At 38.6% G+C, this 24,591-nt stretch overlaps 1 protein-coding gene across 2 annotated transcripts in view; it reads right to left on the reverse strand.

Moving 5' to 3' along the window:
- ABCA5 (ATP binding cassette subfamily A member 5) overlaps positions 1-23,749 on the reverse strand; it is a 70,322-nt gene extending 46,573 nt beyond the window's left edge. Inside the window, exons 1-9 of one of the 2 annotated variants that reach the window (XM_055334616.1) lie at positions 23,602-23,749; positions 11,025-11,141; positions 9,787-9,991; positions 6,858-7,019; positions 5,893-5,981; positions 4,827-5,056; positions 2,880-3,021; positions 1,782-1,970; positions 194-341 (exon numbers count right to left, since the gene is read on the reverse strand). In XM_055334616.1, coding sequence (XP_055190591.1) covers positions 194-341; positions 1,782-1,970; positions 2,880-3,021; positions 4,827-5,056; positions 5,893-5,981; positions 6,858-7,019; positions 9,787-9,991; positions 11,025-11,126 — 1,267 coding nt within the window. In that variant the 5' untranslated portion in view covers positions 11,127-11,141; positions 23,602-23,749. Of the gene's footprint in view, positions 1-193; positions 342-1,781; positions 1,971-2,879; positions 3,022-4,826; positions 5,057-5,892; positions 5,982-6,857; positions 7,020-9,786; positions 9,992-11,024; positions 11,142-22,976; positions 23,039-23,601 lie in introns of those variants that run through there. The other variant, XM_055334627.1, reaches the window with a different exon arrangement.
- Positions 23,750-24,591: the final 842 nt, after the last annotated feature.

Below are 24,591 nucleotides of genomic sequence, written 5' to 3' on the forward strand. Positions count from 1 at the left end.
AAATAAATAAATAAAGTCTTTAAAAAAAAAGACACAGGTACAAAACATACTTATTTGAAATTAAGTTAAAAGCTTGAACAACAAATGTGACTTGGGGTTACTCTGACTTAAAAAAAATGAGATTAAGTTGACCCTATGTAAGCAAAAACACTAAAAAAATCTTTAAAGTAAAATCCAATAACTACCTGCATACCTGGAATGACTTGATCAAGATAGACAGCCAAGAGGACATAGAATATACTATTAAGCGCTAGCATGACAATAGTAATAATTAGAGGATATGGGCCTTCGGTCAAATTAGAAAATAAAGCACCTTCATTAAAATCTTCTAGGTGCATGACCTGAAAAACAGAAACAACTTTAGTATATAAAAATGATAAAAATAAGCAAAAGCTAATACTACTTGGAATTACTCATAATTACCTAGATTGGTAGTAACCAAACTGGGCCTTTTAACAGATTAAACAATCTACCAAATCAGTAGTATGAATTTACAAGGAAAACAACAGGAATTTTACCAAAATATAAGTTTATCACAACAATTCATTTGAATCCTTTTTAATGTTATGTTTCTAAAACTAGTACACTTCCACTCCTAGGGCTTTTAATTCTAATGCGATGACTATCTAAAGAAATAACAAGAAAATATGCTGTTAATATTAACTGATGCAAACAAATGGTCCACATGGAAGTCAAACAAATAAAAATTAGAGAATAAAATTATGATCAGCATCCTTTCAATGCTGAAAAGGGAGAAGATATTCTGATTAACACAACTATTAGATTGTTCATAGTAGATATAGGTAAGGGAGCAGAAAGAAATATACTAGAGGCTGAGGCCTCATTTATGTCCCAGATCTGCCATTAGGTGGATTAAAAACTTGAATCACACTGCTCTAAATCTCGGTCTCCTCATCTGTGAAATAAAGGAGATGGGTTAAATAAATGCTGAAAGCCCTTCCCACAACCAACAAAATCCTAGGAATCTATTATTCTATCTCCCAAGTGAAGGAGAACTCAGTGGACTCTTAAAATGTGTAAACAACAGTTCTTAGTTCCAACTTAATTAAGACTTGTTTAATTCAATGTTCATAAACAATCTTAGAGCTCACAAATCAGAATATTCTATCTAATAAACATGACTCATCTCTTATATTAAGTAATTACAATTTTTCTTTATACATTAACCAAATTTATGTTCCTTTATATAAGGCAGTTTCTCCTAAGAATTTTTCCCTTAGAATCTGATGGCCCCTGTAAAGGCTAATAAAAATCAAATTAAAACTTTCAAAATAAATATTATTTAGGTGAATGACAATCCCATGAACATTAAAGCAATAAAATCCACCAGGTCTACTTATTTCACTAAGACAGTCATGAGAATTTGTTTTGCTCCACACACAATTTCCTGCCAGGTACACATCTGAGATAAATTTACAAAAGCAGCAATGTAACCAGCTCATAGAGCAATCCAGACTGCCTGATGTTTAAACAATGATGCCTAACAAATTGAATTATTGCAGTGAAATAGATTACTAAGACATACTAATGCACAAAGTAGAAAACTTATAAACAGATCATTTAACGAAAACTTAAAAATGGAGAAAATGTAAATAAAACCCAGATAAAATATGCTCCAATATTCAAGTAGCATTCCTTTCACATGTGGACATTTTAAAATTTCTTTGAAAATCCAAAGTAGTACGCATTGTAGTATAACAGGCTACACATAACTGAAGAGAAAAAATATTTAGTGAAAGCAAGATAAATATATTACCTACCTGTGCTATACCGATTAAAAAAGTACACTGACAGAAAGGACTGAAAAGCCACACTAATGATTTGGGAAAACTTTCCATGAGGACTATCAAAAGACCAACAAATCCAAAAGCCACAGTGACCAAAAATTCAACTATTCCCACATGTTTTGATTTTTTAAAAAGAGGTGTCAGCATTAAAGCAAAAAATATCTGTAAAATATAAATATTAAGGTTAATGCATTTTATGAAAACAAAATTTTGCTTGTGAAAGAACCAGTTATTTTTGTTGGAAAATACATTCATTAAAATAATTTTTAAATGCAATGGTAAGGTATTTTATTTTCACGTAAATTGTAATACATTAAAAAACTTAAGATGGTAAGCATTAAACACTCCATTTTACCTATACATAGGCAAACGTGATTACTTCTACACTACAGAAACCATAAACAGCTATGTTTCTGCAGTTAGGTGAGTACATATGTGAACAAAACATAAATCAACCAGCTTTTAAAGAGAGAACCTATCTCTTAAACTCAATCTGTTTACAAGATACAAAATCAAGTAACTGTACACAGAAGCCTGAGTTGTTTGTAAGTTATGTTATTTAACGTAAAGATGATCATCAGAAAATTTAACAGCTGGTACAGCATGGGCACACAAGCCAGTCAAAATGGAAACTGGAACCAGTACAAAGGCTGACTTCAGCCAATATACCAAAGAACATCAACACTGTCAAAAAGTTATGTTCATAAAGGTATACTTTTATAAATCATCACCCTATAATATAAATTAACTTGAAACAGGATTTCATGAAAAAAAAGGGATTTGAAAAATGTCCAGTACCAGACAACCTTAATTATACACATAATGTGATTATATGAAGACAATAAAGATTCAGTGAGATTGTATATGAAATATATTATATGAAAACAAATTTAAACTTGAGACTACTTGGTACCTTTTTTAAAAATACAGAAGTACAATAATGCTACATACAATTCATTTAGCAGTAACCTAGTAATAAATCAACTACAAGTTAACCAAAGAATAATACTTTGTCATATTAATCAGCTATTTTGACAGTTCTTTATTCCCACTTCAAGTTAAAATACTCACAGATGATAACCCATACAGGAAAAAAAGTAGAAATATCACAACGCAGCTACTTTGAGGGAATAACGAAGAAGCTGTTGCAATGACTGCCATAAGAAGGGACATAAGAAAAATCAAACTTGTATACAGAAGAACCCAGGAAAGCCTAAAATGAGAATATAAACACATTTATGGTTAAATGCATACGCTTTATCAGTTTAAAAATCATTTCAAAAAAACCTTCAGGTTTTTTTAGCCATTTTATCCTTAAAGTTAAGTGTATTTATTCTTTCCTGTGTATAGTCATTTACTGAGAATTAATGCTCTTATAAGTAATTAAAAATACAACATTGGTTAAGTTAAAGGTAAAAGTATAATCTGACAAAGAGATAAAAAAGTGATTATCTTTTCAAGAGTCAAAGAAAAGTTTACAAATTAAAAACAATTCATGACTAATTTAATATTCTCCAAAGTTCGATAATGCACGTTTCTGATTTTCTTAAAATATCGAAGAGTTTAATAACAATTTTCTTATGGCCTGGGCTATAACTAAACCTCTTGACGGCTTTTGATACTTTACAACAACACTAATCAACTAATCACACTTTATCACTTATCAACAACATACTTTACATTTACACAACAAAAGATCAAGATCAACAATGGACTCCAGATATATACTCAAAATTTCTTCCCAAATCAGAGTTCAATGGAATTGCTACAGCACTTAGATTTGTTGCTTTTTAATGTAAGCAGATCATGATTTAATATGTGCTACCACAAAAGCACTGAAATAGGACTGAAGGATATCTACATTACCAAAACCAACTCCATCATTTTCCAGAAGCAAAACTGAGGCACTGAGAAATTGATCTGCCTAAATGCTTCCAACTACTGCTTCCTCACAAAGCACTTTAATAATTCAATGCATCTTAAAAACCAATCACTACCCAAATGACAGAAGAAAAAAAAACATGCAAAGAAAATACGTTACACAACAATGACTCCATTATGTAAAGTGTTATAATTGATTGCTACATTGGGCTAAATAAAATAAAATTTTGTAAAATGGACTATAATAGCAACTCATATGCACAATATTAACTTCTCCTCCAAAATGAGTTCAAAATAAATTTTCCTACTACACAGTGGGAAAAGGAAAATTCACTAAGAATTATTTATAAAACTGCACACCTCTATAAAATCATCATTATATAAAAATGCTGACACGTGAAAGCTCATTTGTGAAAATATTTTTCAAATTTGTTTCTCTATAAACTATTTTGTATATTTTCATCTTAATTCACATAAATAACTGTTTTCCCCAGGGGGGAAAAATCCCATATACCACACTCACAAACTTTAATCATTTTATTTTTTTTATTTTTTTTTAATTTTTATTTATTTATGATAGTCACACAGAGAGAGAGAGAGAGAGGCAGAGACATAGGCAGAGGGAGAAGCAGGCTCCATGCACCGGGAGCCCGACGTGCGATTCGATCCTGGGTCTCCAGGATCACACCCCGGGCCAAAGGCAGGCGCTAAACCTCTGCGCCACCCAGGGATCCCAACTTTAATAATTTTAATTACATTTTTAATAACATTCATATGCTATGATTTTGGAGGAGGACTGTAACACACAACTAATTTCTAACTTTCCAAGATCTCTTACATTCTATATACCGAAATACACAAAGCACACCTCATCAATTAAGACAAAATATAAAATAAAATTTAAACATGTAATATCAACATGAGTTTTTCAAATACCACTTCCCTTATGGTAAAAAAAAAAAAAACAAAACAATATATTGCTAAAGCTTGTTGCCTACTCTCATATTCCAAGACAAAGGTAGTCATTGCAGGTAAACAGGATCAGCACCTCAGATTGAGCAAATAACAAATTACAACACTGAAGATCTTTATACTTAATTACTAATCACACTAAACAATAAACTTTTAATAACATACCAAAAGGCAGTGTCATGAAGTCCCATTATCTTTAAAAACTCCTTTAACTTCTTCTCTTTTTCTGCTACGATATGAATGGCCAAAAAGTATCCAAAAGGTGAAAATGCTATAACTAGGTATATTAAAATTACTCCTCGGGGAAAGGTATCTATCTCAACCACAGCAGTTTCTCCCATAATGACAGCTTTAGTTGATTCTAGTTCCCTCCAGAAGGAAACATTGGTCTTCAGCTAGAATTGGAAAATACAAATACAATCAATGAATTTAATTCTGACAGAGGCCCCCTATAAAATATGACAAATATACCCCTAAATGTAATACAAACCTATTGGAAATACAATCCTCAAAAACCACACCTGAAATAAAGTGACTGACCCCAGTATCATGACACACACAGCATACATTATTGTTTTTATTCATTCTGGAAACATACCATTAAGTCTGTAGTTGGGAAGTGTATAAATGTTGATGAAATAATTTGTCGAAGAAAATAAATTGAACAATTATCAGTTATATACATCTTAACAAAAATACGCACTTCTAGGGCAGCCCGGGTGGCTCAGCGGTTTAGCGCCGCCTTCAGCCCAGGGCGTGATCCTGGAGACCCGGGATCTAGTCCCACCTCAGGCTCCCTGCATGGAGCCTGCTTCTCCCTCTGCCTGTATCTCTGCTTCTCTCTCTCTCTGTTTCTCATGAATAAATAAATAAAATCTTTAAAAAATATATGCACTTATAAAATTGAGGAATTAGGAATTATTAGCACCATGTTATTTTTATTCAAGGGGAAAAGTCTGTAAATAAAGACCTTTCATAAATATTACCTATGGTCAACACAGATACAATACAGATATATGGAATGCTAAGTCACATGCTTAGAAACCATCAAATAAAAGTGGGGTTTGAAAAATATTACATCAGAAAGTACGACTTATATTTTTTCTTTTAGGAGCTGTAATATATATCTAGTACATCTAACTGCACACAAACCAAATCTTAACTGTAAAAACTTAGAGCGTAATTGCTAAAATATGGTTTGGCTTTATTTTACTTCCTTCATCATATTTACCTGTATAATGGCAGCATCTATGGATGCTTGTAAAACTGTGAACCCTGAGGACCAGTACTGAGCAGCCTCACACGATGTTGAACAGCCAGCTATGGGGACAAAATGTGAGACATATTTGCACAACAACTAAGTGCATTCTTTTAAAGATAACATATGGAGGGTTACTAAAGCAATATAATTAATCAATCTCCATAGAACCCAAGAAAATGAGCAATTGCCCTTTGAAGGCAAGGAATAGCATGTTCCTGATTATCTACTTGAAATTTTTGAAATAAAAGAGTTACATAGAAAGAAATTAACTGTAAACATGATTATTTAAAAATAACTCACTTTTCTGTTTCAAGTAAGTCACTCTACAGTGACTTAATCAGATTTAAAGCACTTCTAGTTCCCAGGACAAGTCCAGGTTAAGAGCCCAGAAAAAGAAATGTTCTTAAGGGCTTTTTGGAACCAAGTCACAAATTCAGTACTCATCATTAAGAGACTTTAACATTGCTCAGTAAACATTTGTGCTTAGTGGTATTTCTTCATAGGTTTAAGCACTGAAGGATGTTTTCCATGATATCAACATAAAACTAATAAAGTTCATTGGTACCAGACCTTGAAATTTAAATGATATGTAGCACACCACATGTGAAAAACAGTTATGTATATATAAAAAAAAAGTTATATAGAGGAAAAAATGCCAATTCAGAAAGTCATACAACTCAAGATAAAATTCTGCCTTCTGTTACTATAATTAAAATAATATATAAGTATATTAAAATGCATGTTATGTAAGTTATATTTCATATTACATGTAGATATTTGTGTATACATATATATGCTACATCTGACAGTCTTCTTCTGTAAACAACTACACAGTTGAAAATGCCAGTGTTTGACCACATCAAATTTTGCATATGAAATAAAAGCAGCAAAGACATGCATTTATTTGATTTACAACATTACTTAGGGCTATTTACCTCTTGAATCCATATAAATAGAAGATACTGGAATCATATCAGGAAAAAAACGGAGTTCATAGGACATGAAGTCTTTGAAAACCACACCCACAAAGTTGTTGGGCTTAGAAAGACTGGATACTAACAATTCTTTTTCATTTGCATATTCTTCAGTAATTATGACTGTAAAATATTATAATAAAGTTGACTCACAAATTTAAAGTTTACTGCCAAACAGGCCAAATTTAACATGACGTTGATGAATACAATATTTTATAAGCACTTTTGTTTCATTCTTTCAAGAAAATAGAGCCATTCTAAAAATATACTAAATAATAATGAATAATAGTATAATTTCACACTTTCTCAGCTGTCATCTGAGTACAGAAATTATGTACCTATGTAACACAAAAGCTATTAATATGACAGAGTTTAGCATATAGTTTATTATGCAGTATATGCAGTTCATTTGTCTATTTCAAAGTAAAGCATACAAATAACTCCTTGATAAGTGAATGGATATTTTATTTTCCAATTTTTCTTCTGAAGAAAATTCCATTATCCTTCTTCTCAGAAACCAAATATGTTCTCTGGTAACTAAGACACAACTCTCCTTTGAGTAAAAATTGCCATTTCAATCACTTATTGCTTGTTCCTTTCCTAGAAGATATATGGAGAAAATAATCTCTACTGCACTTCCTTTCACATCAGATGATCCCAATTTTTTAATATTTTCTCAGAGTTTTATTTACAAGCAACTAGTCTTCACTACAGAAGCTTAAGAACATGTGGTAAAATGTGAGAACATAGGATTATGTGCTTAACTGTTACTTATTAGCTGTGTGAACAAAGCTAAGCAATTTAATTCTCTGAACTTCAGAGTCCTCATCCTTAATGCCTAACTGATCACACTAGTTGTTAAGATCAAATGCAATTACAAACATAAAAATGCTCTATAAATTATAAAGTGTTATTTCAATGTGAATTGTCATGATTTCCAGACCTTTAGGGTGGACAAGGATTGAGCTGAATAAAGAGGGTAGTAGTTCAACATCTTACCAGTCTACCATATATATGGATTTGTGTTCAACTTTCAGACAGTTCTATTGTTAAAAAGACAGAACTTAAAAAAAATCTATATACATATTTCTACTATTTTAGCATCCAAGTTAATACATACTGACTTGGATTCTGTTGGTGTATATGCTTTCCTCTAACTCAGGATTACCTGAGAATTTCATTCTCAACATTTCTGATCAGCTTTTCGAGCTGGCATGCTAAATGTTTATGGCTATCCATCCAATTTGTACTTAGGTAAACCAACAAACAAATACCAATAAGATATTAAATAGTAATAAGTCAGAAGGAAAACAACCGGGGAAAAATTATCTGGCTCCTGATTACATAAGCATCATCTATTCAGTGATATATTATCCAAATCTATGATGATACATACTCAAAGTTAATTAAAACTATCTAAGACAAAATGTTAATTTGTTATTTTCAACAATTTAGTATTTCATTACATTAATCATCATAGTATAAACTGTCACTTTCTCGAATTCTTTTTTTTTATAATTTATTTTTTATTGGGGATCCCTGGGTGGCGCAGCGGTTTATCGCCTGCCTTTGGCCCGGGGCACGATCCTGGAGACCCGGGATCGAATCCCACATCGGGCTCCCGGTGCATGGAGCCTGCTTCTCCCTCCGCCTGTGTCTCTGCCTCTCCCTCTCTCTCTGTGTGACTATCATAAATAAATAAAAATAAAAAAAAAAAAACCAAGACAAAAACTACCAAAAATTAAAAAAAAAAAATTATTTTTTATTGGTGTTCAATTTGCCAACATATAGAATAACACCCAGTGCTCATCCCCTCAAGCGCCCCCTCAGTGCCCGTCACCCAATCACCCCCACCCCCAGCCCACCTCCCTTTCTACCACACCTAGTTCGTTTCCCAGAGTTAGGAGTCTCTCATGTTCTGTCTCCCTTTCTGATATTTCCCACTCATTTTTTTCTTTTCCCCTTTATTCCCTTTCACTATTTTTTATATTCCCCAAACTTTCTCTAATTCTTGTCTTGGGTTCTCTCACAGCCACTTTAGGCTCATTAGTATCACATACTTACACTGTTTCCCGTTTCCCACTCTATTCTTAAAAGAAGTACAAACAGAGAAAAATAGACTTAGGTGCTTAGCCACAGTCACAGTCTCCAAAGCTAAGCACTACTTCTGTTTATACCATATACCTCCATAAACGGGCATGACAGGCTGAAATGATTATTGCTTAGTAATCTTCATACCTCTACCTTATTTTTTTAAAGATTTTCTTTATTTATTCATGAAAGACACAGAGAGGCAGAGACATAGGCAGAGGGAGAAGCAAGCTCCCTTCAGGGAGCCTGATCCAGGATTCGATCCCAGGTCCTCAGGATCACAGTCTGAGCCAAAGGCAGGTGCTCAACCAATGAGCCACCCAAGTGCTCCTATACCTCTAGCTTATTATATGAGTCAGGATAAAAAAAAAGATGCCTTCAAATCTTTTATCCTTTTACAAATATGCTTATTTTATAAATGGTCTGAGAATTAAATATAAAATATTAAGACAGGGCACCTGGTTGGCTCAGTTGGTTAAGCGTCTGCCTTAGGTTCGGGTCATGGTCCCAGGGTCCTAGGATCAGACTGCGTGTTGGGCTCCCTACTCAGTGGGAAGCCTGCTTCAAACTCTCCCTCTGCTCTTCCCCCCTGCTCATTCTCTCTCTCTCAAATAAAATTTAAAAAAATAATAATAAGACCTACAAAACATGCTTCAGCAGGATTAAATGATTTTAGTAATTTTTATTAAACTATATTTTGGTGAGGGGACATATCTCTAAGTGTTCAGAATGTAATATACTCAATAAAGCAAGTAAAAAATACTGTTATAGATAGAATCCATATATAAGCTCACAATACCCTCAGGAAGATGATCAGTAGAAACTTTTTGCATGATGTTTCTTGTAATATTAGTCACTGGAGTATATCCAAGTATTAAGTTAGACAGAACAGATTTGTCCATAGGATTAAGTTCTCTATCAGGCACTTCTTCATATTTCTTATTTGGATGCATCATGCTAATTAATATTAACCAAAATAAAAAAAATAGTGGAAAAAGAATTTCCTGTAATAAAGGAGACAAACAAGATGATTATATAATATACCAAAAGCAGCAAATATCATCAAGATTTCTATGCAAACAATATACTAAGCAAAAACATGAGGAATTTGGGTCTCCTTTCTTAAGCACAAAAAGTAAAAGCAATTCTATCCTGAAAGAAGTATTGTGTTAAGTATCTCATCTAACTCAACAGGAATATTAGACAATTTTTCCTTTACATTTTCACCAAAATATTTTAAAATTCAAGTCACATAAATTAAAATCACATAAACACTAATACTTAAAGATCTTAGATTACTAAATATAAAATATAATAAATTTCTTATATATAACATTGTTTAAATTAACTTACAAAACAGCCCAAACTGGGCTCACCATAAAAATATCTTCACTCAAATATGATTTAAAAACTCATGCCTTAATTATGCCTCAATTTCTACAATTAAAACTATTCCCTGTAAAGTTAAATAATCAGCTTTAATAGGGATGAACCTGTTTCACCTTGCTGTTTAGCTGTTATGCTGGCTTCAGAAAAGGAACAATATATTTTCAGCCTTTAAAATTTTTAACTGGTTAGGCAGAGTTATTACTTTCTTTTATCTTTCAAAGTAATGTATATTTGTTGAGAACAAACATGTGACATAATTTTAGTAATCTCGGGTAATTCAATCCAGAGTCCAAAAGATGGGAAGTCATGGGGAATAAACTGTGGAAAACTGTTCCATAAAGTTATCTGTGGAATTTTTCTTTCATTCCAGAAAACCTGGGACATGCACATCTAAAAGCTCAAACTTAAGCACTGATATCAGAAATTAACTAAATTTAGGAATGGTTATTAAAACTTTTAACATTCAGAAGACATAGGTAATTTAGGTAGTTTTCTGCACTAACACAAGTTTTTATTTCACAAGCACATGAGACCTAATGACATAAAATTGTAATAAAAACATACTGAGAAAAATAGATCCTCTCTTAGAAAGGGAACATGTCAGTGCAAAAACTGCAATCAGGCATAAGAAAGAGTCATTTAACTTACCTGAACACTACTTTTTTTAGTCCTGCATTTGATTAGATAATTCTTCAGTAGGAGTGTTCTGGTCTGTCTCCAAACTCCCACCTCCCTAATTGCAGTAGCCATGTTTTCTAGATCAGTCTATTAAAAGAGTAAATGAAAAAAACTGGAACCACACAGTCAAATGCATGCAATTCAATAGCAAAAATAGATGTTTCAGTTTCAGGTTAGATAAAATGATGAATACTCCAAGCTGTCTCTCCTGTCTGGACAGAATGCATTAAACAGCAATTTGACAACACTGAAATAGTAAATAGTAGCATGTGAAACAGAGGGAATCAAAATTCAAAATCCCCACAACCAACACTGAGCTCACCACTTTGTGTCTTTTGGTATTCCCCAAACCGAATGCACTGGAAGTAGGTATTAAGGCAGAGAAGGCAAGGCCCAAAAGCTCTCTAGTTCTGGCTTGAGACATCGGAAAGGAAAGTTTTCTGCTCAGGGAGAATGAGAAAATACCCCACCTTTTTTTCTTTTCTACATTCTCCTATGCCCCGATCTTCAAGCAATCACATGACAGCATCAGACTGCAATAAGGAAAGCCCAATGCAGCCCAAACTCTGAGGCAGGGAAATCTTTCTCTCCAGTAAGTGGAGCTATAGCTCCAAAAGGGTGGGGCCAAATCCCAAGGTGATCTCTATCTCCTGGGTCCTGGATATGGTTGATGGATGCAAGTTGTCCAAGTGTGTGGTCCAATAAGGCAAAAACAACTCTAGCATTCTAGCTGCAGGATGGAAATGAGAAGCTATAGGGAATTCGAAAGTAGTAAAGGGAAAGCAAATAAAAAGAAGAGCTCAGGAAAGCAACATAATAAAGTTGCTCATTAATTCCAGGACTAACTCCCAAGCTGGGCACAAATGGATCTAATCCTATTCTGTGTACCAAAGACCTGAGGAACTAAACTAAAAGACAGACTACTGCCAGATCCAGACCAATCATCAGGTGGCATACACAGGACAGATCCAAATTGTTCTACAAGGGTTTTTGAAAACTAAGCTGAGGGGCAGCACCTGGGCAGCTCAGGCGGTTAAGCATCTGCCTTTGGCTCAGGTCACGATCTCCAGGGCCTGAATTGAGACCTGCATCAAGGCTTCCCGCTCAGCGAGGCATCTGCTCACTTTCTCTCTCTATCTCTCCCTCTGCCCCTCCCCACTATTCGTTCTCTCTCTCTCAAATAAATAAAATCTTTTTTTAAAAAAAAGGCTTTTGAAAACTAAACTGAAATTAGATCCACAGCTCAAAGAATGCGGATGAAACCTGTGACCTGAACCTAACCAGGATGACAGCATGCTAGAAGAAAGTATCAACACTCCCCATATAATCAAAACAAAACCCAGTCTCAATCCAAAACAACTCAGAAAGAGAAGTTTGTGAAAAATATCACCTCTATTAAGAAAAGAAAAATCAACAGATGGCAATGTCAAGACGACAGACTCTGGAGTATTCAGACGAAAACTTTAAAGTACATACTTAAAAAGTATTCCAACAAACAATGGTAAACACTCTTGAAAATAATGAAAAATTAAAAAAAAAAAGATGTAAAGGAACACCAAATAGAAACTTTAAGAACAGAAAATGAGTAACAAATAAAACCCATGGAATGGGCTCAACAGAGATAACAGAAAAAGTCCGTGAATTTTACAGACTAATAGAAGCTACCCAATCCAGACCACAGAGAGAAAACAGGTTTTTAAAAAAATTAACAGTGCCTAAGAGAACGATGGACAATAACAAAGGTCTAACATTCCTTATCAGAGTTCCAGAAAGGAGAGAAGAAAGACTGTTAGTGATAAAAAAATATTTTGGGCAACAGATACAAAATCTACAAGTTCCAAGAAGCTTAATGAATCCCAAACAGTATCAATCAGAGGAAATCCATATCCATACACATCATAATCAAACCATTAAAAATTAAAGACTAAAAAATCTTGAAAGCACTCACAGAACAACCACACATTACCTATACAGGAATAATGAATGACTTGAATGAGAGCAGATTTCTCATAAGAAATTCTATGGCAAAACTAGAAAACTCCTACACAGCTAGTGGGAGTGCTGGTTCAGCTGCTAAAAAGTTTGTCGGCTCCTCAAAAAGTTAAGCACAGAATTACCATATCGCCCCACTATTCCATACACACACACACACACACACACACTCACCCAAAAGAACACTTCTAGGTATATACACCAAAAAACTGAAAACAGGGAATCAAACAAGTGTCTGCTCAGGCAGGTTCATTGCAGCACTATTCATAATTGCCAAAGGTAGAAACAGTCCAAATGTCCATAAACAGATGAATAGATAAACAAATTGCAACATACACACACGCACACAGAATTAAATATTATTCAGCCATAAAAATGCATAAAGTACTGATATATGCTATAAGGATGAAACTCCAAATCATTATGCTTAATGAAAGAAGCCAGACGCAAAGATCAAATATTATGTGATTCTATTTATATGAAATTTCCAGAATATATAAAGCCATAGAAATGAAATGGAGGTTAGTGCTTGCACAGACTGAGGAGAGGATAGAGAAAAACTGCTTAAGGAGTAAGGGTAATTTTACTTTGAAGTGAAGGAAACAAATTTCACTTTTTTTTTTTTTAAACAGTATGATGTAGGGGCACCTGGGTGGCTCAGTTGGTTAAGTGTCTGAATTCAGCTCAGGTCAGGATCTCCAGATTGAGCTCCAAGGCTGGCTCCTTGCTCAATGGAGAGTCTACTTGACCCTCTGTCCCTCCTTTAACTCATGTTCTCTCTCAAATAAATAAAATCTTAAAACAAAAACAAAAACAGTATGCCCTAAATCATTGTCACAGGTCCAGTATCCCTTATCAAGACTATCTTTACCCTTGAAGGTCCTTGGAGCTCTTTCTGCCGGTGGACCTCTGCTGGAGCTATCTCAATTTTTCAGAGGTTATATTAAACTCAATAGAAGTGGCCAGAGTCTAAACTGCAATCTCTGTGGTCTTTATTCCAGTTTGCTTATCTCCGTAATCTAGACTCTACACACCAAAGGGTATTGAGAGGGCAGCTTGAAAAAAACAAGGGAGGGATCCCTGGGTGGCACAGCAGTTTAGCGCCTGCCTTTGGTCCAAGGTGCGATCCTGGAGACCTGGGATCGAATCCCACGTCGGGCTCCCTGTGCATGGAGCCTGTTTCTCCCTCTGCCTGTGTCTCTGCCTCTCTCTCTCTCTCTCTCTGTGACTATCATAAATAAATAAATAAAAAATAAAAAATAAAAAATAAATTTTAATTACACAATTAGACATACTGTAGAATATATTAAATAAGTAAATTAAAAACAGCAGAACTAATAAAGGAGTCAAGAATGGAAGATACGTTGAAAATAAATTCTCCCAACAGCCTCATTCATATCATATCAGATTCTGTAAAGAACTGATGATAATCATCTCTAGGCCAAAAAAGGAACAAAGAAAAAAGAAAAATTACACTCATTCAAGGATGATTTACTACAACACAAGAGAAACATTAACCAGTACACCAAGAACATTCTCATTATCTGCCCAAACACATTGATTTAGTGGGTACCAATAAATTATTCATTCAAATTGAATGCTGCATGCTTAAGTCTTCATTTTCAGAAAATAGGCCCCTCATAAAGGTGCTTATGGACTCATAAATGTTCTTCCTCCTTGAGAACTACTTCCTGAACTCAGGGTTTTATGTTTAACAGGCTTATCCAAAGTTCATCAATACGTGTACCCACTCCACCACTAGTCAGGGCTTTTTACAGCAAAATTTACTTTTAACCTCTGATATGGTAAACAAAGGCAGAGTGAAGTGCAGATAAAATTAAATGTCCTCATAACCCACAGCCCACTGACAAATAATTTGAGGCAGGCAGAGCATAAGTTCCTCCAGGAAGCTCCCAACTATCTTAACCTTAATGCCATACTAGAGGGGAAAAACTATCTCAGTTAATAGCCAGGCCTCCACCATCCTGTGAGTCTTCTTTAGCATATGAAAATCCTTCTGAATCTTCCCCATCTTTACTTCCCCAACCCCAAAGTATATCCCCCTCACAATCCCAAAAGCAGCAGCAATTCCTGCCCTCAGGTCTTATCCCCATACTTTGATAAAACCATCTTTTTGCACCAAAGACGTCTCTATAGTTCTTTCTTGGCTGTTGGCTCTGGATCCCAACACTACTCCAAAAACATCACCCTCTACCCTCTCACCATGGCAAGAGACAGACAAACCATTGTCATCACCACCTACCACCACCTCTAAGGCTACCCCTGATTTATATCAATTAAATTTTCTCCTGAAAATTATGAAAAGTATGAAATTTTTAACCAAGAGATCAGGTGACTGGGAGTCATGTCAACAGTTCATTAATGGAAACATTTAAGAAAGTAAACTCAGGAGTGCCTGGTTGCTCAGTGGGAAGAGCAAGCCAGTCTGAATTTGAGTTCCATGTTGGGCATAGAGCTTACTTTAAAAAAAAAAAAGTTCATGCACTCTTGGTCCTAAGCTTTCCCCTATAGTAGGTTATCTCCTGTGCCCCCAACTTGGTTTTTCTTCCTTAGATTATGTGAAATGCCCTTTATCCACTCAATATATTTTATTTTCACATAAGCTAGAGAATCAGATTCTGTTTCTCACAACTAAAAACACTTAACTAATATATCAGTATAATGTGTTCTTAACTCCACGGTTAGAGTATTCATTAAGGACAACAGTGATTTTCAAAGTAAGCACAGTAAGGGGAATGTTAAAAACCTGTTCACTCCCCTCCCTACTAAGTAAAGAATTCCACTGATACCATTTGGAATGCCTAGGGGCAGATAAAAAAGTTAAGAACCACTAAATTCTTTAAGTTGCTTTAAAATAATATTAATAGGGAAATGTTTCTATAGAAGATAACACACCATGACTAATCAAAGAAGTCACTTTGGTGTCCATTCAATTCTGTTTCATGTCCTTTCCTCCAAAGCACAAAATCCCTTCATAAGCAAAAGATGCTTTCATGCTGTTTTCCTTCTGCTCCTAAGCTCCCTATTCTTTAGGCAGATTTTTCTGTCTTCATCCTTTTCCTTAGTCACATGGTCCTATATTGCATTTTATCCAGGTCTCTCATAGAATACTTCCTACTTATTGGCTAGATAATCTCATCAATCTGAGGCTGAATTGATCCATCATCATCTGTCACCCCTCTCCGCCAAAAAGGATTCAAAATCAACAGAAACATAAATGGAGCTAGCAGCTGTTTTAATATTCACAAAAAAGGAAATACTGCATCTATATTTCTATTTTGAATTAAAATAATACCTTTTTAAGAAGAGGTTAACTTACCAGGTAAAATCCCAAATTAACCTCTTCATCTACGTCTGGAAGAGTAGGTGTCTGTATTTAAACTGAGAGGCAGTGAAAGCCTGTAGATGGCTGCTGATTTTCAGCAGGCTGGCACTATTCTCCACCCCAGTACACACAGTGAAAAAACAATAGGCTATCATAAATCCAAGCAACATCTTCAGACATGCCGAAGGAAACTGGAATCAGTAAACATTCACACCAAAACAAATACCAGGAGGAGACACCAAAGTCAACAACCCCAAAAACTAATAATGTTAATATAAGCGTGTGACCTCTGGAGGTAAACCAATTAAACACGAATCCAGCCTCTGCCACTTACTAGTTTTGAGACTTTGGGCAAGTTATTTAATTTTTCTATGTTCTCTCATTTGTCAATGAAATAATAATAGTATTCACTTGCTTGGCTTACTAGAATGACTAAAAGAATTAATATATGTAAATAAAAATTAATATATGAAAATGGTGTCTGTTATGGCAAGTAATTATACACTTTGAGACCTATTGTATATAAAATCAGTATAACTAATATCTTCAAAAGGACAACAAAGAATATCATATTCATGAAACAAACAAGCAATTAAGAAAAACCTACCTATAGAACCTGGAAATGAAACAGACTCATAGAAAAAAATTCTCAGTAGATGGGGCGAACAGCCCCACAAACAAATCAGTGAGAAAGCACTGAAGAAATCTCCCAGAATGGATGAATGGTAAAAGTGAGAAAAGCCAAAAACGATTAAGAAATGTGTTAAGAAATCATATAAATGGATCACATGACTAACCGTAGAAAGCAAGATGGAGTCATTTATGTCATGCAAGGGCCTGTGTCAAACAATATCATGATCAATTAAGGGTACTGACTGCAGCTACGGGGTATCACCAAGATCAGCACTCACTGACAACACTCCAGAATTGCTAACAAGCAGAAGCAGAGGAGGTCTGTGAAGGCCCAAGAATGATTAAATCCCTTTAAAAAGGGAGGATTTTTGCAGCAAACTGTCAAATTCTTCAGATGACCCCTTACGTCTGACCACTTAAAAAGGCGGTTGCTACCAAAGGTTCTGTCCGACCGATCTCCAAATGGAATCGAGAACCTTCAATGCTCAAACACAGCAAGCATTAAGTGCAGAGAGCTGACCCAGAGAGGACCAATGCCTTATCTCAACTGTGAGCCTACATACGGACTTCATGTTTGGTTCTTTGTTAACTTCCTACCCTCTGTGAATTGTCTTATGTTCTGCTTTGTGCTCTGAGTAAGAAGCCAAGTTAATCACATGGTAAAATGTCACTGAGTGTGGGATCCTGTAACCACTTTATATAACGTTAACCTTGCTTTATGACTGACTAAAGCAGACATTGTGGAAAGACCCAACTTGTGTGTGCGCCTTCAGAGCGTGCTCATGACACTGACCTAAACAAAGTAATGTTTCTTATGTTCACAAGCTCTAGTCCAATCATGTGAAAATGTTAAATTTCAGTAACCTTGAACCTCTATTTATGCAACTTATTAAAACATCTTAAAAAAAGAAAATCCAATTGGCTGTTTCCTTCGTGACATGAAACAACCAGTTTAGCTGTTTTAAAAAATGAAACATTCTTAACATTGATTTTTCATAAACTTTTTAGCTTAATGTTCATCTGAACAGTACTTTCAAAGCTAAGGACGGGTTTTTGTAAACAGACACAACAGTGAACCTATTTGTCCTCCTTAACCCCACAACCACAGTTTCCAAGCAGGCCCAAATGATATGGGCCATGGGGATAAATCAGGCAATGTCTGCTCTGCATAATAATGTGAGGTACTAACTCTACTGTAAAAGATTCCTTGCAAATTATGGGTGTTTAGGAAAATATTTTGCTTCCTCTTCCAGTGCCCAAACCATATTGGCTCTGTGAATGTCTGCCCTTTGGGAAGAAGAGAGAAACAAAAAAGAAAGAGTAAGAAAGGGGTGCCTGTGACTCATCCTGGTAGGGTAATCACAAAAGTCCCTTCTTCTCACCCTCATTCTCCACTCTTCTGTAGAGTTTTGAATGGGAAATTAGAGTGCAGGAAAGATGTGGGAAAGGAGCACTTTCTATACTGAAGCCAAAGATAAAGATGTATCTGAAATGAGACCAACTCCTACAGGTAGGTGAATGAGGTTTCCTGGAAGAAGGGTGGTTTAAGCAGAGGTGATATGAAAGTGATGCTTTGACAGAAACGTGCAACTGAAAACAAGGCTGCAAAGTTAGAAATGAGGTGTGGCCAGCAAGGGGAGATCTGTGAAGAGTTAACTTATCAGGTGCCTTCTCTTGAGCCATAAGAAAAGCCCTATTTAGCAGAAGGCTCAAAATGTCTTCTTTTTTTTTTTTTTTTTTTTAAGATTGTACTTATTCATGAGAGACAGAGAGACAGAGAGAGAGAGAGGCAGAGACACAGGCAGAGGGAGAAGCAGGCTCCATGCAGGGAGCCTGATGGTGGGACTCGATCCCGGGGCTCCAGGATCACGCCCTGGGCTGAAGGCAGCACTAAACCGCTAAGCCACCAGGGCTGCCCTAAATGTCTACTTTTGCACTATAATTCTCATTAATTATCTCAAACTTTATAGCTCTATAAAGGCACTCAAAAGAATAAAAGGAAAAGGCAAGAAAGGATGTTTAGCCAGCCCCACATTTGACACAGTAAGTGGGAACAGGATAACACAAACACCTAAGAGTTCACTCACTAGTGATGGAGTTCATGAAAGCCATGACAGAGCTGGAAATGGTGGAGAGGACCACATAACATCAAAAGGAGCTTTGTGAGTAGACAACACATAGGACTTTCTCTTTTGCAGCATATACTAGAAGACGATCCTTGAAAGCACAAGCTAACAACTGAAATACAATAAAACTTCCACTGGCATGTTTTTAACAAATCACATGTTTTGGAAAACATAATACCTGATATAGTTCCAAGACAAAGACTTAACAGTCTAGTATCTTTAACACTGTCTAACAAAGCCAATTCTTCACTACTAAAAACAGTGACTACAACACAGAAATAAGAGTATACAATTATATTTAAACATTTTAAAAGTTAAAAGTTACTTTCCGTTGCTCCATAGCATACCTGGGGAATGCATTAAGGTTGGAGCTTTTATTTATTTTTTTTAAAGATTTTATTTTATTTATTCATGATAGACACACAAGGAGAGACAGAGGCAGAGACACAGGCAGAGGGAGAAACAGGCTCCATGCAGGGAGCCTGATGTGGGACTTGATCCCAGGACTCTAAGATCATGCCTTGGGCTGCCAGTGGTGTCACTGGGGCTGCCCCTTGCAGAGCTTTTAAATAATAATTAGGTAAGTTTTAAACATCCAGTATCACTAAAGGTTTAATCAAATATTTAACTTGCCTAGATAAAAACAATACATACTCAATCTATAAATTGAAAGAAAATTCAAAGCCAACTAAAGCCCATCTCTCTTTTCTAAGGTATTGATAATTGACTTAAAGACTAAAAGTGATATAATCCAGTATTCAATATCAAATATTCATTAGTTTATTTTAAAAATATTGATTACATTATACCCACTGTGAAATATATTCTACCCTTCTCAAAGCAATAAAAAATGTTCATGACTGTTAGAAATAGTTAGAAATTATTTGAAATGTATTAGTTTTACTTCTGAGAGAAATGAATCAAGATTATATCCTATAAAATAAAGAAACTGAGTCATCCTGGTAAGAGATGTGGTCTGTCACCTTTTTAGCAAGCTTCTCAGATTTTTGGAAAGGCTCTTTACTGAAAATGTTCCCTATCTCTAACAGATAAGTGTCAGAGGTTACTCCTAGTCCTCCAAGCAGAGATGATTATCACTACTTTCTTATGGATATCACATCCATATCCAATAAATAACTGCAGTTTTCATACTGTGTCTTCATCATTATTTTACATCTTAATCTTGGACTTCACCATGAGATCCTTAACCAAAAAGATTGCTTTATCTTTGCTTCTCCACCACCAATGGTAATATAACCAATATCCTCTTACTGCAAATTCCTTCACCAGAGTTTGCTAAGAGTCCATGTGTATATATATATATATATATATATATATTTTTTTTTCCTTAGAGTCCTTATAGAAGAAAGGTCTGCCAACTACCATGAAGGAGGTAGGAGCAAAGTCCAGGGTGGAGCCTGTTTTGTACAGCCCGTGAGTTAAAAGTGTTTTTCACATTATTAAATGGCTATGGAAAAGGGGCATCAAAGACTATTTGTGACATGTAAAAATTACATAAAATTCAAATTTCATGATATAAATAAAGTGCTATTCGAACATAGCTGTGCTCACTCAGGGCTGTATTGTCCATGACTGCTTTTGTGCTACAATGGCAGAGTTAATTGATACAGAGACCATATGGTCCACAAAACCTAAAATATTTGCTACCTGGCTCTTTACAGAAAGTTTGCTGAGCCCCGTTATAGATTAAAGGAGGGAGAAGGAAGAAAAGTGGCACATTCATTTTAACATTCACTAAGAAATTTATACATCCAACATAATGGGGAAAAAATAGACGATGACTTTGCAGATAGATAAAATTTAATATAATGTAGTTAAAGTTCAACTGGAGAAAAAATGGAATGGAAATTTCAGGCAGAGAGAAAAGAATGGGAAAGCTAGAATCCTAAAAGGGGCTGAGGCATGGGCAAAGTGAACTGGGGCAAAGGGGGCAGATGTATGTTCTAGATGACACTGTAAAGACAGGCACTGGAGATGGGTTGTAAAATATCTAGTAGGCAAAATTTGATTAGACACTTTACTTTGTGCACCTATATACAGCACCCTTTATTTCCTCTACCTTGTTTTTCATACCCTAAGAATAATTGTTTAATTGCCTGGCTATCATATAGTTCATTCGTCCATTCATTCTCCCAATCCCCAAACCTCGACCCACTGCTACCAGCAACAGCACACTCAAATGAAAACCTTTGATTCCTACTTCACTGAAAAAACTGAAGCAATCAGAAGAAATTTCCAAATGTCCCACTATCCTTCTTATCTCTCTACCTACAATTATGCCTAATATTTTAACAATATACCATCTGGGTAACCTGATGACCGTTTTTGCTAAAAATCTGAACATAAAAGCTTTCAACAAAAACTGGTACTTAAAGTTTATTTTTTGGAAGAAGAGGTTAAGAATATATTTGGCTGGGACCTGGGTGGCTCAGCGGTTGAGTGTCTGCCTTCGGCTCAGGCTGTGATCCCGGGCTCCCGGGACTGAGTCCCACCCTGGGCTCCCTGCGAGGAGCCTGCTTCTCCCTCTGCCTGTGTCTCTGCCTCTCTCTCTCTCTCTGTGTCTCTCATGAATAAATAAATAACATCTTTAAAAAATATATTTTTTAAAAAAAGAATATATTTGGCTGATGACTTGAAAGAAAGTCCTGCCAAATTACATCGCCAGTTTCTTAAGTAATAAAAGCCCTTTAAAATTTAGCTTAACAGGGTAAGTCATAAATACTCTCTTCCTATGTTTTAAAATCTACTGAAATAATGCAATAATAATAATAAAAAAAAAAAGTCAACATGATTTAACCTGAATTTTAGGACCATTTTGTTGTTGTTGAATGGGAAAACAGTGCAATGGTACCCACATAACCAGGCATCCCATCCCTTTTCTTACATAGAATAGGTTCCTAAAAGCTTGAGCTTATCACCATTTTAATCGAATTAATTCGGGTGCTGGCAAAGATTATGATGTAGTAGACTATGAACAAAATTATTTTATATGATCATCCTCTCCACTAACCCACGGGCAGAGATCATCAAAACTGTATTCTTCTTGGTACTCTTCCCACACAGTATCTGGAATCCAAGAGACATTCAGACAAGCACGTAAAATGTGAATAAAGCTGCTCTGACCCTGACTGTTAAGAATTCCTTATCCCAAACCCCGTTTAAAGGGAAACAGACTCCAACAAGCACATAGTCAGGGATTACTGCCTTTTTCAGTTTGATCTCAACCCAAACAACCCCAGGAGCCTGAACTGCCTATGTTCTCTGAAGATGCCCCTTCTAACGCTCCCCTGGGCAGACACAAAATGCGGCAGCAGCGGAGAGAAGCCCTGGGGGCGGGCGGGCTCAGCGGTTGAGGCTCTATCTGCCTTCGGCCCAGGGCGTGATCCCAGGACCTGGGATCGAGTCCCACATGGGGCTCCCTGCAGGGAGCCTGCTTCTCCCTCTGCCTGTGTCTCTGCCTCTCTCCTCGCTCTCAGTGTCTCTCATGAATAAAGAAAAATCTTAAAAAAAAAAAAAAATACGGCTGCGGGTAAAGCCAGCAGCAGAATGGAGAGTCAGTCAGGCATCCCTGGGCTGGAATCCCCATCCCGCCTTTTTGTTAGTTGAGACCCTCGTGGGTGCCTCAGCCTCTCCGTGACCCATTTTCCACCTGCGCCCGAGCTCACGGGTGGCAGCGTCAGGATCAGGTGAGGTACCTGGGCGCCCGGCTCAGAGTCGGGGGGTGGGCGGGGGGGGGGGGCAGCACCTCCCCCCTCCCCGCCCGGCCCTTGGGAACGTCCTCCCCAGATGCACGTGTCCACCTACATCCTTTCAGGCTTCATTTGTTCCAGAAGGCGCACGTTAGGGCACTTGGGGGGCGGGGGCTCAGGGCGTGACCCCGCGGCCGGGACGAGGCCCGCGCCACACGCGCCCCGGGAGCCGCTTCCACGTCCGCCGGCGTCTCTCAGGAACAAACACGACACGTTAGCTCGGAGCACAGCAGCCCCCCCCCGCCCCGGAGCTGCCGGCGCCTCCAACCCGGACCCCGGACCCCGGACCCCGGACCCGGCTCGCCGCTGCCGGACCCGCTCTCGGGGACGCGCTAATCTGTTTCACGCCCCAGCTCTCCCCCGCGTTTGAGGAATCGGGGCATTTCCCCTCAGACCGTGTGTGGCGAGACCCGCGCGCCCTCCTGTCACCCAAAGTCTCCTCACACGCAGGGAAGAGCGCCCCGGGCAGTGACCCGAGCTCGGGGGGGGGGGGGGCGACGGCGGGGGGCGCCCGGACGGAAACGTCCTCGCACAGCCCCGCCCGCCCCGCGAGGCCGCCCGCGCGCGACCCCCGCCCCGCCGCCCCCTCGGCGCCCTCCCCGTCGCCGGCCGCGCCTCCGCCCCCCCGCCCGCAGGGGCGGCGCCGCTGCCCTCCAACCCCCGCCCCGCTCCGGGATCACCTCAGGGCCGAGCCGCAGCGCGGTCAGGCCGGGACGCGCTCCGCCTGGGGAGACGCTCCGCGCGGGTGACGGAGCTCGGCGACCCGAGAGTGTGCGTGTGTGTCTGTGTGTGTGTGTGAGAGGGCGCGGCCCCGCGCGTGCGCGCCCCCGTCGGCCGGCCCGGGGCGCCCCAGAGCCGCAGCGCCAGCCCGGGGAGCGCGCAGCGACCGGGGCCGCGCTCCGCCGCTGCTGCACGCACCTGGGGGCGGGGCTCCGAGGGGGCGGGGCTCCGAGGGGGCGGGGCTCCGAGGGGGCGGGGCTCCGAGGGGGCGGGGCGCTGGGCATGAGCTCGCGCCCGGCGCAGACTGAGGGGCCCACGCGACTGCGAAGCCGGCGCATCTGGGGGCGGGGCTCCAGGGGGCGGGGCTCCGAGGGGGCGGGGCGCTGCGGACGCCCGCGCCCGGCGCAGGCTGAGGGGCCCACGCGCCCGCGAGGGCGGCGCTCCTGGGGGCGGGGCTCCGAGGGGCGGGGCTCCGAGGGGGCGGGGCGAGCGGGGGCGCGCTGAGGCCGGCCCAACGCCCCCCCCCCCCCCAGCGCGTGCCCAGCCGCAGAGCCGGGGTGCTTGTACCCCAGCCAGGCCCTGGAGCCGGGCATCCGCATGGCCCGCGGAGACCTCGGCATGCTCTCCCCGGAGGCACAGGCAAAAACCACCGGCCTGAAGTCAGGGGCTCGGGTTTGAGTCCAAATGCTGCGGCCTCCTAGCGTGTGACCTTGGCCCGCCTCTCCCGTGGCGCCTACTTTTAGGAACCCTTTCTTGCCCGTTGGCCGGGCTTTGAGCGGTCCTCTCCCAGGACTGCATTTAGATTCTCTCCGCTGCCCCTGCAGCGCCTGGGTTGCAGCGTCCTCATTCTCCCCCACCTGCTACCTCGCTCCCGCATCAGACACCGACCTGAGACATCTGGATGCTGAGGATGCTTTTAGTTTCTGAAGTGTCCCCAGGAGAGCCTGGGA

The sequence above is a fragment of the Nyctereutes procyonoides genome, unplaced genomic scaffold (genome assembly GCF_905146905.1).
Source record: "Nyctereutes procyonoides isolate TBG_1078 unplaced genomic scaffold, NYPRO_anot_genome, whole genome shotgun sequence".
Classification (NCBI taxonomy): domain Eukaryota; kingdom Metazoa; phylum Chordata; class Mammalia; order Carnivora; family Canidae; genus Nyctereutes; species Nyctereutes procyonoides.